Here is a 14,006-nt window from a genome sequence, read left to right as displayed (position 1 = left end):
TTGAACAAATTGGCTTTATTTATAAGATTATATTCTAAGTATGAATCTACCCTAAGTAAATAAAGAGGTAGTTGATAATGCCTTTCAAGTTGATGGATTGAATTTGTACCATTAAGAAATACACTTGGGATTCACTGGATTATTCGTATCACAAGTGACTGCAGAAAATGTTTCTCTTATTCCTTACCCAAAGGAGGAGAGATTAATTATTAAAATTGTCTGTGGGTAATATCTGTAGATTTTAGCAACTTAATTATTAATACCATTGTCTTAATATTTCATAAAGTCAATTCCTTAGTGTTTGCAGTTACTTGCTTTTTTTCTAATTAGTATATCCTACACTGAACTTTCTCAATGGACCATCATCTGCTTTATCGCATGTTTCATTGGATTGTTCATACTTGCCTGTTTAATGAGAATGTTGCATAGTTTGTGTCTTTTGAACATAGGTTTTCTTTCTCTTGCTTCATATGAATCTGCTGGATTTTAGTATTATCTGTGTAGTTTGCTTCAAGTAATCCTTAAACATTTTTCTTTACCCCCCTCCCCACCCTTTTTTTATGAAAGGTTAACCTGTAAGTTTTTGAGAGAACACCATTAAAGCACCTCATGGTTTGTTTTCTGTTTGTATTTTTTTTCCCATTGTGTATAAATGTATTTATATGTATGTACCTTTGAACTGCACAATGCAGTTCTGAGTTGCACTTGTTTTAGCTCTTTGTAAGTTCAAGAACTTAACTGAATTTTGATGGTGAATTTATATTTGACTGAGTCCCACTTCAGATTTTTTAAAATAAAATATTAGCATGTAATCATGTTTTATTATCTATCATTTTGTGCTGTGCATTTCATATCAAGGACAGAATATTTGTTCCTTTGGTCCGCATATCACATGCCATTACAGTGGACTAAATTTTCCTTTTGTCAAATAGGACTTGAAATTAGAATTGTTACCATTAGAATTGTTTTTTTTGGAATGGGATTTTGACATAGCACAGCAATTGTCCAATCCATTTATTCAGTATGTACCATAACATCTAAAATTTGATCATTGATTTTGATGTCAGGCAAGAAATGGTCCACTGGCTTATTTTGGAAATGTTGGCAAACAAACCAAAAATATACCAAAATTTTGATTAAATTCCTAGATAATTGCAAAGAATAAAAATCACTTTTAAAAAGCAGTATGAAGAAGTGAGAAAGATTTTAACTTCTGAGAAGTATGTTTGAACAGACATTCAGAAATGTAATCATTTACATTTATTATTTCTTGGGAGGGGGGGCTAGATTTCATTATTAAACTCTGGAATTTTAACTGACTGTGAAGGAAGAATCTATAGCTATTTAATCCGCTCATCATTTTTATTAACTATCTTTTAACACTTGATTGAGCGAGAAAAGCAGTTCATCCTGGTTTTTGGTGTTCTCTCAATCTTTAAAGTTTTTTTAATTCCTTTTGTTTTTCTTTTTCCAAGAGTATGCCATATATGTTGCTGCCCCTTATTATAGGGGGTGGTAATAAACAGCACTGGTGAAATCTTATGTTTATTATCATACACAAATTCTGTTGGTTTCTGTTTCTGAGTTATTTGTTGTTTTTTCTTTATTTTTTCTCCTTCCCCCTCATTTGCTCATGTCTTGGTTGGCGTTTGGTGGTGTATAACCGTGATTGCGTTACCTTAGCAATAACAATTGGTCGTCTTGGTTACGTTTGTCCTCAAGAGGTGGCCCCCATGCTACAGCAGTTTATAAGACCCTGGTGTGTATTATTCAATCTTTTTTTTTTAATTCATTTTTCTTCACTCTTTCTTTCTCTTTCTATCTCACTTTTAGATATATTTTCAGTTGGTTACAAAAATCACAATCCTTAATCATTGCCAACCATGTGACTAATCTTGTCCTATCGGGTTTGTGAGGTTTTCAGTAGCATCGTCATGTATATTTATTTTATGTTGTGGCTAACGACTAATTGATGCATGGGATAAGATTGTCACATGCTTGCTGTGTTAAAAAGCTTGATTATACATAAAAAGCATTTAAATATCCACCAGTAAAATAAAGATGCATGCAAATTCTATAAATTTTAGGTTTCTGCATTATGTTTCCTTTTTAGAATTAATTTGAAAATTTGGATTGCATTAAGAAATACATGTTTAAATTTGTTATGTATAAAAATCTTATTTGCTTGTTAATGTAAAAATTAAACATCTACACCATAAGTTGTATAGTAATAGTTTCTATTGTGGCAGTATATCCTATGTTCTGCTTCTTTCAATTGACAGTCTTTCAAGTCATTTTTAGTAGTGTTTAATGGAATACAAGTCATAATACAGTTTTAAAAATTGATAATTTACTCTTGGCTCAAGCTAATTAATAGTGTAAATGGGAGATTAAAATCAGTTGTTATTACTTAGATGCAATCTGTTGGTAAGAATTGTGAATTTGAAGGTTTTCACTGTATTGAGACTAGATGGGCCTAACATAATATAGTATGAGAAGCTTAAGCTTTATGAAAATTCTTTGAATATAAACATTATCTCTACTCTGGTGCTTATTCCATTAAATACTGTCCATTAGAATTGTAGTTGAACTTACTTTTTACTTAAATGCTAAACTCAATTCTATAATTTAATAGGTGCACCTCTCTGAGAAACATAAGGGACAATGAGGAAAAGGATTCAGCATTTCGTGGGATTTGTACCATGATCAGTGTGAATCCCAGTGGAGTAATCCAAGTAAGATGTTCATAAGGTTTTAATTTTTAATGTTCTGAATTATTAAACTTTAAAGGAGGGGAGGTATTTTTAAACTATAATTATGAAAATAATTTTTACCTATTTTATATTTATGAAAATAATTTTATCTAAAAATTATCTATTTTTACTGAAGATACTGAAACGTGTTTTCAATGTATATTTCTTAATACCTTGAAATGATAATATCTATTTTTATTTTTTAAATCTTTTTTTCTGTTGTGGCTTATAATAATAACAGATTGGAAGAATAAAAGTTATATTCTTGACTTGAATTAAGCCAAAGTTTCTTTCATCCTTTGAGATCTCATTTATTTGTAAATGCTTCCTAAAACAGTGAATGTAAATTTCCTGAGTTTGAGGCTCTCTATACTTAAGAGAATGATTAAATAGGATACTCTTTCTCTTATTTAGTAAATAAAAGAGTACTGAGTCAACCATTATAACTGCTTTAACTTTGATTTATTATCCTTATTTTGTTTCCTATATTAGTTCAGATTGTATTTAGACATCTTTAGCATTTAAAGAATTATTTGGCAAGAGTACCAAACGTGAATCTGATCAAACGTCTGGATCCAACTTACACGTAAAATGTAAAGGAACATGTTGGTTGACACCAGATGTGTGAAATCAACGAAATACAGGCTGAGGGCTTTAGGTTAAATGCCCCACATTCCTCAACAGATAGAAATTGTAAGGAAAAGAAAGTGTATCAAGAAAACCTTTCACTTTTGAGAGATTGGTGCTTTGAACATTTTTTAATTGATGTGTAGAAAATAGGCACTGAACCATGTACACAAAATAGAACTGGAAAATAAAATCTTTCAGTTTCACTAGCGGCAAAATAACCTTCTGACATTGAGTTTCTTGGTTTTTTCCCAAAGCTTAGGAACTTTCTGTCACTTTAAATATGTTTTAGAGGTATCTGATAGGTAGTATATACCATATCAAGAAGGAGCATTTTCCTATAGGGATTTTTTGTTGTTGTTTTGCTTTTTGAATTAATGTTTAAGAACACGAAAGTAACACATGTGTAGTCATGAAATCACTACCAATTACAAATTTTGCATGATTATATAATTTAAATTTTTAACATCAGCTTTCAATATTGGGAAGACATAGGAATCATAATTTGAATAAACCATAGATTTTAGGCACATGCATTTTATTTGCCTAAATATGTGTTTTATGTATATATTTTGATATTAGTGAATTTTGGAGTTAATGAGGTTCTCTGAATTTAATAGTAAAATTTAAAGTAGTCTATATCTCACACCATCAGCAATATTTTGTATGTTGAACTGTTTCAGTAAGATAGTTGAAAATGGAAAATACTTAAGTGAAGTATTTCAAGTATATACCTATTATCTTGTTCTTTTAGTCAGAATAACCTGATTGTCTTTTAAATAACAGTCTAAGCATTGGGAGTTTTTTTGTTTGTCTGAGTGGAGTTGGATTAGTTGCTATTGGTAACTGCATAATTTTTGTTCTAACTTAATGGTCATTTCATTTACATTTCTGTCTGAAGATGGATCTTGAAACTTAGGCCTATTAATTTTCATATACTTTAAATAAAATTTATTTGATGTATATTTAACTAGCTTAAAATTCTCAGTGATTCAGAACTGTAAAATTACTGAATTTATAGAATTCTTTAATTCTATAAATGAAGGTTTTTTTGAACTGGTGCTTATTTGATGCTTTCAGTCTTTGCTGATGCTATACATTTACTAGACTGGGGTTTTGTTCTGTAATGTAAAATGAAATACAAGAAGGCACTAAATTCTAATATAAACTGTATGAGTTAGATATTCCTTGATAAGGTGGAGTCTTAAGGACAACCATTAAGAAATCACTTACAATTCCTTATCATAGTTGTTAATTTTTTTTTTTACCTAGGATTCTCTTGGTATATATTCTGAGGTTTACATATGTCTTTTGTAGTGCTTGACAAATATAGTATCAATATAAGATGTATTTCTTGCTTATTACAGGATTTTATATTTTTTTGTGATGCTGTTGCATCATGGATTAATCCAAAAGATGATCTGAGAGACATGTTCTGTAAGGTAACTAAAAAGTCTTTATGATGAATATCTTGTAACTCTTGCAGTCCTAGTTGGGAAATAAATTATGTTTTTATTTCATATGAGACTTAGACTCTTTGAGTCAGTTTTGGTAGACTATGTAAACTTTGTTTTGGTAAAGCAGTTGACTTTCTTGATATACAGTCATGACTTTGTTTCAATAGAGTACATACTTTTAAAATGTTTTCTCAAGCAGTACCACTGATTTGTGTAGACCCATTATCCCAGCTATACTAAATAAGTAGTTTGTTAGTTGCCCAGTTGTGTCCGACCCTTTGCAGCCTGTCCCCTTGCCAAGCTCGTCTGTCCATGGAATTCTTCAGGAATACTGGAGTGGGTTGCCATTCTCTTCTCCAGGGGATCTTCCCGACCCAGGGATCAAACCTCGGTCTCTTGCATTGCAGGCACATTCTTGAGCATCTGAGCCACCAGGGAGGCCCATGCAAAATAGGATGTATTTTCAAAAATGACTGACTAAGACTGAAGTATAATATGATCTGCTGAACAAAGTCAGTCTTAGTAGTCAAAGCAAGGACTAAACCTGTCTTTCAGTAATGCCCCCTTGGATTAATTCTAGTCACCCCTCAATAGTGAACTATATAGTTGCAACAATGAACCCAAAGCTTTGTATATTTTCAATTTGAAAATATGGCATAAAAATTTTAATTTCCCTTGGGTGGATTCTATACCTTTATGCTTGCTTTTCATTACTATTTTGGCAGAGTTGCTTAGAGTACTTCTTTTACTAGGACTCTTAACTGAATTCTAACCTCAAAGCAAAGTGTGCAGTATATCTATCCTATGAGGTGCTTTTGGGCAAGACATGGAATGATACAGATTTCAACAAAGTTTGAGAATACTTTAAAATGAGTAAAATTTTAGAATAATCAATAGTGTTTGATTTCAGAAGCTATGCAGATACGAGTTCCTCTTTTGTTATTGATTATTTAATGATTATTTACTTTTTGCAGATCCTTCATGGATTTAAAAATCAAGTTGGAGATGAAAATTGGAGGCGTTTCTCTGACCAGTTTCCGCTTCCCTTAAAAGAGCGTCTTGCAGCTTTTTATGGTGTTTAATCTCATATACTTAAGCTGCAGTCCCAAAATTAGGGGTAAGTTGTAAGAAATTTGGAATTTTTCAGGATGGAAAAACTTAAGTTAGGACTTCAATCTAGAACTACTGTGAATAGAATAAAAGCTGTTTGTTTTCCACAGAGGTTGAGTAGAAGAGTCTTACATTTGACTTAAAATTGACTTATGTGAAGTCTACAGATTTATTTATTTATTTATGAACCAGCAAAGCAAGATAAAATGCATGGTTCCACTTTGAATCCTCTTGGAAGGAAATCCAAGTTGGTACGCTAGTTAAATTTCAACCTGTTCTTTTCTTAATTTTTTAAAATATAGTCTTTTATATATTAAGAGCTTTCTGTGTTGTGAACTTTAGGGAAAACCCAAGTAGAACTAGAACTCAATGTAGTCTCAGTAAAAATAATTATTCAATATTTATTCTTAATATTTTATTGAGTCCCTACCTTGTGCCCAGCACTGTTGTTTTTTGTTTGTTTGTTTGTTTGTTGAAAGATTAGTTTTTGATTTGGGGTGGTAAAGAGGTAAGTCTACCTGGACTCTTGTTCTTTCAGTTTTTCTGACATAAGTCAAACTAACAATTTTAATTTTAAATACCAGAATTTTAAATTTTAAATTTAAATTTTAATTTTAAATTTAAAATACCAGAATTTTAAAATTCTGGTATTTTAGCCTTTGTTCCCTCATTAAGTTATTTTAAGGATTAAATACTGTGCTATATGTGGTGCCAGGAGTTAGTATATTGCCTGACACACTAAGTTGGCTCTTTTATAAATATTAGAAATATGGGTGATAATGTTTTAATTCAAGAAAAAACAGCTGCCATTGAGATCCATTGTACAAATAGGGATAAAGAAGTAGACTCATGTCATCCTACAAGCCATATTTCATCTGTTTAAAGTGCTGCACACGTCTCTTTGCCTGACATCACTTTCTGTATCTGATGCAAGAGACAGCTGAGAGCCGTAGGAGAAGGAGGCAACATGGCTTCACTGACCAGCGTGATCTTGGGCAGTTGTCCAGTTTTTCATGTGATTGTATTGTTACTTGATTAATTTTATGTTCCACTGGGCTTACAAAAGAAACAATTTTGTTGAAGTATAAAATTGTTTTGTTTTCTTACAGGTCCTTCAGTCTTGGAGACTATGAGGGAGCCTCTGCACCCAGGGAAAATGTTACCCTTTACAGGGGGGAAGGGTAAACCAGTAGGGAATACAGTACAATCCCAACCCTACTGGGAGGGGCGGGAGGGAGGTGTTGCCGTCACTGTATTAAGTCGATGTTGGGAAACGTTTTAACATCTGGAGCCTTTGTGGGTGGAAATCTATCTCCAATTACAACTCTGCACTGGATGTGAAGAAGCAAAAAAAAAAACAAACCTATCTACTCACAAAACAGTACATTCTGGAATATTATGGGGAATTGTACCAAAACAAGAACCATATAAATGATGCATAGGGATAAGAAAGAAGAAAAATCCTATAGCGCACAATAAAGGAAACCTAAGAATGGGGATTAGAAACAGTAAAGGGTTTTGGTTTTGTTTTTGTTTTTTTAATTTAAAAGGTTTTATAAAATTTCCCACATGATGGGGCCTTGTTTTTTGCATGCTGATAAAGAACTACACAAATGAAAGCTAATAGAGTTAAAATCAGCTTGCCTACCCATAGTAGAAGCAGGTTCTTGGAAGTTACAGTTTAAGGTACCCCAAAAAGTTGGAAATAAAACAAAACAAATTTAAACAATGAAGCACCCTGTGAAATGCCAAATGAGTCACTCCTTTTACCTTTGTGGGGTGGGCAGGGAGGGAGGAATAAATGGGGCTGGACATATCGAACTAAAGATTGACATCTTGATTTTTCATTAAGACATTAACGTAGTGGATATAATTTGATGGTTGTACATCATTAGATTTAATTTCTAGGCCAAGATATTGTTCTTTTTAAAGTGCAGTTTAAGGTTCAGGCATGCGTTCTGGCTCATAGTGATTGAAAGTACTTTAAATTAGTGGGAAAGTAGCATGCTTGCATCACATAGAGTGAGATTGGTATTCAGTTACCTCTGTTGCGCCAGTTTGTGTTGCAGTTTACCGATTCAATATAGCCCTGCATTTAAAATTCCTTTTTAAGATTTGTGAATTTTATTTTTATTAAGAATATAGATATAAAGTACTGTAGTTTACAGCTAGGCCTTGAAATAATCTTCTTAGGATCTGTTAGGAATAAGATTGGTATTGTATCGCGTGTAACCTGCACAATGTGGAAAGCTGATATACCTGTGCAAAATCTTTGCCTCTGTGCTGTCAGTGTGGTGTGCTTTCTGCATGGTTATATACTACTAGTGATTTTATCAAAACTTCTCTAAAACTTAAATTACATGGTAAAAGATCTGTAAGAGGCTGCATAAATGTTAGTTGGCACATAAAGACAATTGTAGAAGTTGAAGACATGATTGCTATATTTCAATGTTTATTCCCACTCAACATATTGCCTTCTAAGCTTTCTTTTTTTGTTCAAAGCATGATCTTAAAGATATGTTTAAGTTAATGGGTGTAATGCAGGGTTCCTACACTGTATTGGCGCATGTTGGTGGCCCTCAGTGCCCTAGACACATGCACACGGGGTGCAAGTAAAAAGCTACAGAGTGAAAGTGGGTTTGGATCCTCTTCATTTCATTTGTTTAGCTTTTCTGTTGTTTTTCTCTACTTACATGTATTCCTGTGAATAAATCCTTGTTAAGTTAACCCTTTACTTTTCCTTCCATGTGTATTTTCTTATATACTGTGAATGTGAAAACCTAACTGGTACACTTGATCTTGTGTCCATATGGAAGTGCAAGTCTTTATTAATTTGGATTGCCTGAACAGTGTATCCCATGATGATGAAGGAAAATGGAGAGATTTTTCTTTTTAACTCTGCTGGTCAGAGATGAAGCCACACCTTTCCATTTTTCAATGCTGCATATTTAATCTGCAACAGAAATGTTAAGCCATAACAGCCTTTTTATATTTTAGTTTGTCACCTTTGCATTGCAGAATAAATACTGAATAACCATTTTTGTAAGCAGTTGCTCCTCTTTGCATGGTTCTATTCCTCTAGAGGTGTTGAATGATACAGCCATTGCACTGAAGTTTGAGCTGTATGCGTGTGAATTTATAAATACTGTTTCAAAAAAATTCAAATGCATGGTAGCATGCAGAAAGGGTTTTGTTGTGTGTGTGTGTGTATGTATTTTTTTTAACATGTTCTTTCACCTTCCTTTCTCTACTTTGGCTTTGCAAATTTCAGTCTGTAGAGCCTGAAATTAAATCATATTTTTAGTGTCCAGTTGTTTTTAATCGTAAGTTGGATCCAAAGGGTATGTAGCATTTTGCTTTCTAGTACCATTGCCTCATTGGGAGCTCAAAATGTGCTTCCTAGTTAGTGTTTAAAAAGCTGATTAGGGTAGCTGTTTTATCCTCAACTTCTAGTGATCTGTAGTTCTCCAAAACTTTTTAATATGGGAGATATTTTAATATTCTGGAATAAATAGTGAAGATTTTAAATTGAGAGAAAAGACAAAATTCTCAAGAACTCTTTTAAAACATACAGTCTTCAATAAAGTTATCTGGATCTGTGATTGACAATTCTGTATTGACTGAAAAGCATTACTGTTACCTAATTGAGTAGAAAAATTAATTTCTAATTATATATGTAACAAGCCGTGCCCCTTTTTTGTAGTCCATGTGTTTTTAAATTAAAAGGAAATTTAATTTAAAAATACAACATATAAATAAATAGACTGCAACCTGAGATGGGGTTGGGTTTTGGGGTTCCCCCCCCCCTTGAGGTTATAGTTTCTTCCTAATTGTATTTCAGATACATAGTATAACATAGGAATTTGCAGAAGCCATTTAAGTTTAAGTTATCTTTTGAGGTAAGCTCTGATTTAGCATTTATTCTGATAAAACTTAATACATCATGGGATATATATATATATATAAAGCAACTTAATTCTTGTGGTGTAGTCTTAATAGTTTTGAATGTTGACTGAATGTCTATGAAATTGTGAGTTTGTCTTTGTTACATTCCAGTGTTTCTGCCTCTTGGCATGCTTAAAGCACGGCTTACTTCATCTGCTCCTTACACACTAAAGTGCTGTTAGTGTGCTCAACTACAGAAATAGCCGCTGCTAAGTGATGTAGATTTTCTACTTGAATATTTTTATGTTGTAGGAACCTCAGGAGGTCAGTGTTTACTGTTTTATATGCCTTCTTTTTCCTGTTTGAGCTTCTCTCTTTGAAGGATTCTAACAGAACAAAAGCTGCTGATCAACCTAAGTTGGAAACAGAAAGTGTATTTAATATAGTTTAAATGCATGTTTGCCAGTTCCATGTTACAGTCCATTAGTAAGTGAACTTAGTGCCACAGATATTCATTTATTCAGGAAAGAACTTTGCTTTTTGTATTGTCTAATCTCTTTAATAACTTCATACTGTGTAAAAAAAAAAAATCACACTTTTTTATATTTTTTGGTTGGTTATTTTCCAAATAATCAACATGTAAATAATCTTTAAGAGCCAGTTCTGATGCTTTACATTATTGCTACTTGATTTTGTGACGCAAGTTAGATTTCAGAAGAATAGATTTTAAAACACTTAACCAAGCCATTACATCTTAAAAACAAAATAAGTAGCATACATTTTGTAATTAACATATTGATAAACACTGTGATTTTTTTTGTTAAGACTTTTTCATTGATCTGAATTGCTTAAATTGCATATATTGTAAAATAGGATCAGATGTATATTTTAAAATAATCTCAACTGACTTTCCTCTATTGAAATGCTTTGTCTACTCAGTTATAAAATATTCAGATACAAGTTTTATCTCAGGTGAATACTCTTGTATCCTTCTTTCTTTGGTGACATATGCTTATAAAGGGTCATCATACTTAACATTCTTTGGTTTTGTTTTTTTAGTGTATTTCATGAAGAATCTTTCCATTTAGTCTGATTTTGTAATTCTTAGTCTAGCAGACCATGGCGGTATAAGTCCTTACTGGCGAGCCCTTTGGCATGCAGGCTTACCTTGAAAGGGAATTCAGTCTGGTTCTCCTTTTCTCCAAACTCTTTTTAAGATAGTAGAGTGGAAAATTTTCTGTCGTGTATTAAATTACCCTGCATATAGCTGAAATGCCAGAACTAAACTAATTATGTCTTAAATCTTTTAGTCTAAATTTAACTTAAATCCTTTGCCATAAAGAAAAAAGTAGGTTTGTTTGCTCCATATAGTTCATCTATATTATTCATATTGAATGTATTAACAGATAACGGTGCAAAAACATTCTTCCCAAGAGAAGAGTGTATCATGCATAACTGCAATTTAAATCCTTTCTTTAGTAGCCCTTTAAACTACACACAGCTTTGCTTATTGAATTATTTTTGCAAATAATACAAGGGGGAAAACACTTAACTGTCACTACTAGTACTGTTACTGCAATGTAGGCATTGAAATCTTGATGCAAACTATGGTCTTCAGGTTAAGGGCCTAAAATAATCTAGAATAAAAGTCAGATCAATAAAGAACTGTTTAACAATATTATCTAGTAATACCATGCAAATGCATTATATTAGTACTTAGTCATACTGTATTAGAGATGTTTCTAATGTCTCTTAAAAATTGTTTTATTTAAAATTTTCTCACTTGTACACTTTGCAGGTGACTTGTGACTAATTTTTTCAGTCTTACATAGATCTTCCCCCATTAGTATTATATATGAGGGATTCTTTATCTTTATGCCTAATTATTATGCTTATTAATTTTAAGATACACATGTTTATTGTGATTTGTATCCCAGAATGTATTGTTTTTATTTTTTTTTAGTGTGTGCATGATTTTGAGGGAAGTTAAAGTGGTGATTGTTTTTTTCACCTCTTGTACATTTTAAAATCAAACCAAATCTATTTGCCAAGCATTATATCACTAACTAAGAAGATAGGATTTTTCCCTTTTATTACTATTTTTGTTCATCTACCGTAGAATCCCCTTAAAGATGGCTTGGTATGTTTCACAATTAGCTATTTTGCAAGTCCAGTTATCTTCTAAAAGCTTACTATGATATGGTTAGCCTATAAGGCAGTGTTGATTTCCTTCCCAATACCAGCCTCATAAAGGGGTCCTGCTGTTCTTTCCCCATATTGCCTCATTGTTCCTCTGTGGATATATAACCAAATTAAGATTGGATGAGTTTTATGGAGATAATAATAAGACAATACTGTATAAGTAATTTTGCTTAATAGATTATCATCTGTGAGAAGATGTTTAAACGTGGTTAATGACTTCATATTATAAAAGTTTTACACTTAATATTCATGTTAATATTGGGTGCAATAATTTAGTAGTTATAGCTTTAGTTATAAATAACTGGATCTTTCTGCTGACAACTTAGGTTGTATGAGTTACGCTTAAAAGCTTTAAATCTGATGTTTCTTGTACCTGCCACACTATGTTAGAATGTGTCCTTCAAACATATCCTCCTGCAACTTCTCAAACTGTACTAAATTGATATTTCTTGAAGTCAAACTCTGTGCTAACAGATCTTCATTTTAAATAGAATACGGTTTTAATTTTTGATAAGCTGCTGAATTTTAAAGAGAGTTTTTTGGGGCCACCAAATATTTTGGATCATGCAGAGAATATATATTGTACTGTAGTAATTTTGTATTTACATTTGTATGATGTGACATAATAGATGTGAATGTTAATCACTGCTTGACTATGTTAATAAAGTTGTTTAACTATAGATGTTTCACTCTGATTTTTAATGACAGGAAACAAGCTTTCTTCCCCCACTCCTCCCCCCATTTTGGGTCCAGATAGGTCTTGTGTTCCTTGGTTTTTGTTTTGAGGGGCCTGTTTTTTAGCTTACACTTCAGTACACTCTTGTTTGACACCATGTATTTTTTAAAATTGAGTATTAGTTGTATAGTGTAGTTAAAAAAAAAACCTATTTTCCCTACATTTAACTTCTGTTATTGATGTATTTCTACAGAGTTGATTCTAGGTTCAGCTTCCAGTGGGGGAGGAAGAAAAGATGATGCTCTACAAAAAAAAGAAATTAAACTAAGTGAAGTCGTGAATAAAACATTGAAAAGGATAGATTGCATGAATGTGTGTGAATGTGTGGCCTATTTAGGCTTTCTGGTCATCCTCCAGAAAAGATAAAAGACTTGTAATTTTGGAAATTAATATTTACAAAAGCAGTAGTTTCCTCTTAAGGTTGTGACTTGTTATTACAGTTGCATGTTATTAATTTAAAATATAATTATTTAAAAGGAAATGTGTACATAACTGTCAAGTGGTTTTTTTTTTTTTTTTTTAGAGCAAGCAAAGTGCCTGAGGTTAGATTAGTGCAACCTAGAAAATTTAAGAGAAATGGGACTCCCAAGTCCCATTTTTTTTTTTTTTTTTTTTCCCTTTTGTTACCTGTGCATGGAAACATTGAGATACCTTACTTGTGTTGGAGAAGAGTGGGAGGGAATGACATCTGGCTATCACGCTGTTCTAAAACATCAAGAAAGATTCCAGGACTTAGGTTGTGGAAGAAGATAAAACCAGCCTCATCCTTAAGTTTTTCATCATTCTGATTTGCTGCTAAGGTCTTAAAATGTGCCTGAATCTAAAAATCTTTTGTAAATCTTTAACATTGTAATGAAACTAAAGTACAACTTTTAAGATGTTTTCACTTTATACTTACTGTTACAGATGGGTGTTTGTTACCTTTCAATGAGTTACCACCCTAACTCTGGTTATTTGCATTACATGTGGTTCTTGAGGAATGATTCGAAAAGTAGCAGGTGGCCCTCACAGCTCTGAGGTTGGACTCCCTTACTGCTCTGGTGAACGCGGAAGCTGCCGTCTTGTCCTTAACCTCAGAGTCTTGTGCTCACCTGATGTAGAAGAACCTGTTGAATCATCCTCGTAGATCTCCAGTGTTCAACACAATTTACAAATCACAGTTTAGAAATTCAACCCAATTTCTAAATCATTGGGAAAAGTAATCCCAGAAAATTGTTATACTAAGAACCTTTGAGA

The 14,006-nt window shown here is 32.5% G+C and overlaps 1 protein-coding gene across 5 annotated transcripts in view; it reads left to right on the top strand.

Moving 5' to 3' along the window:
- Positions 1-12,714, top strand: part of TNPO1 (transportin 1) — a 93,905-nt gene extending 81,191 nt beyond the window's left edge. For 2 of the 5 annotated variants that reach the window (XM_027520341.1, XM_027520340.1), the window contains 5 exons: positions 1,684-1,759; positions 2,636-2,735; positions 4,748-4,822; positions 5,812-5,954; positions 7,057-12,714. In XM_027520341.1, the coding sequence (XP_027376142.1) occupies positions 1,684-1,759; positions 2,636-2,735; positions 4,748-4,822; positions 5,812-5,919 (359 nt within the window). In that variant the 3' untranslated portion in view covers positions 5,920-5,954; positions 7,057-12,714. Of the gene's footprint in view, positions 1-1,683; positions 1,760-2,635; positions 2,736-4,747; positions 4,823-5,811; positions 5,955-7,056 lie in introns of those variants that run through there. The other 3 variants (XM_027520338.1, XM_027520339.1, XM_027520342.1) reach the window with 3 other exon arrangements.
- The last annotated feature ends 1,292 nt before the right edge of the window (positions 12,715-14,006 follow it).

Source organism: Bos indicus x Bos taurus, chromosome 20 (assembly GCF_003369695.1).
Source record: "Bos indicus x Bos taurus breed Angus x Brahman F1 hybrid chromosome 20, Bos_hybrid_MaternalHap_v2.0, whole genome shotgun sequence".
Classification (NCBI taxonomy): domain Eukaryota; kingdom Metazoa; phylum Chordata; class Mammalia; order Artiodactyla; family Bovidae; genus Bos; species Bos indicus x Bos taurus.
Note: the sequence above shows the minus strand (reverse complement) of the source record. Positions and strands in the feature narration are given on the sequence as shown.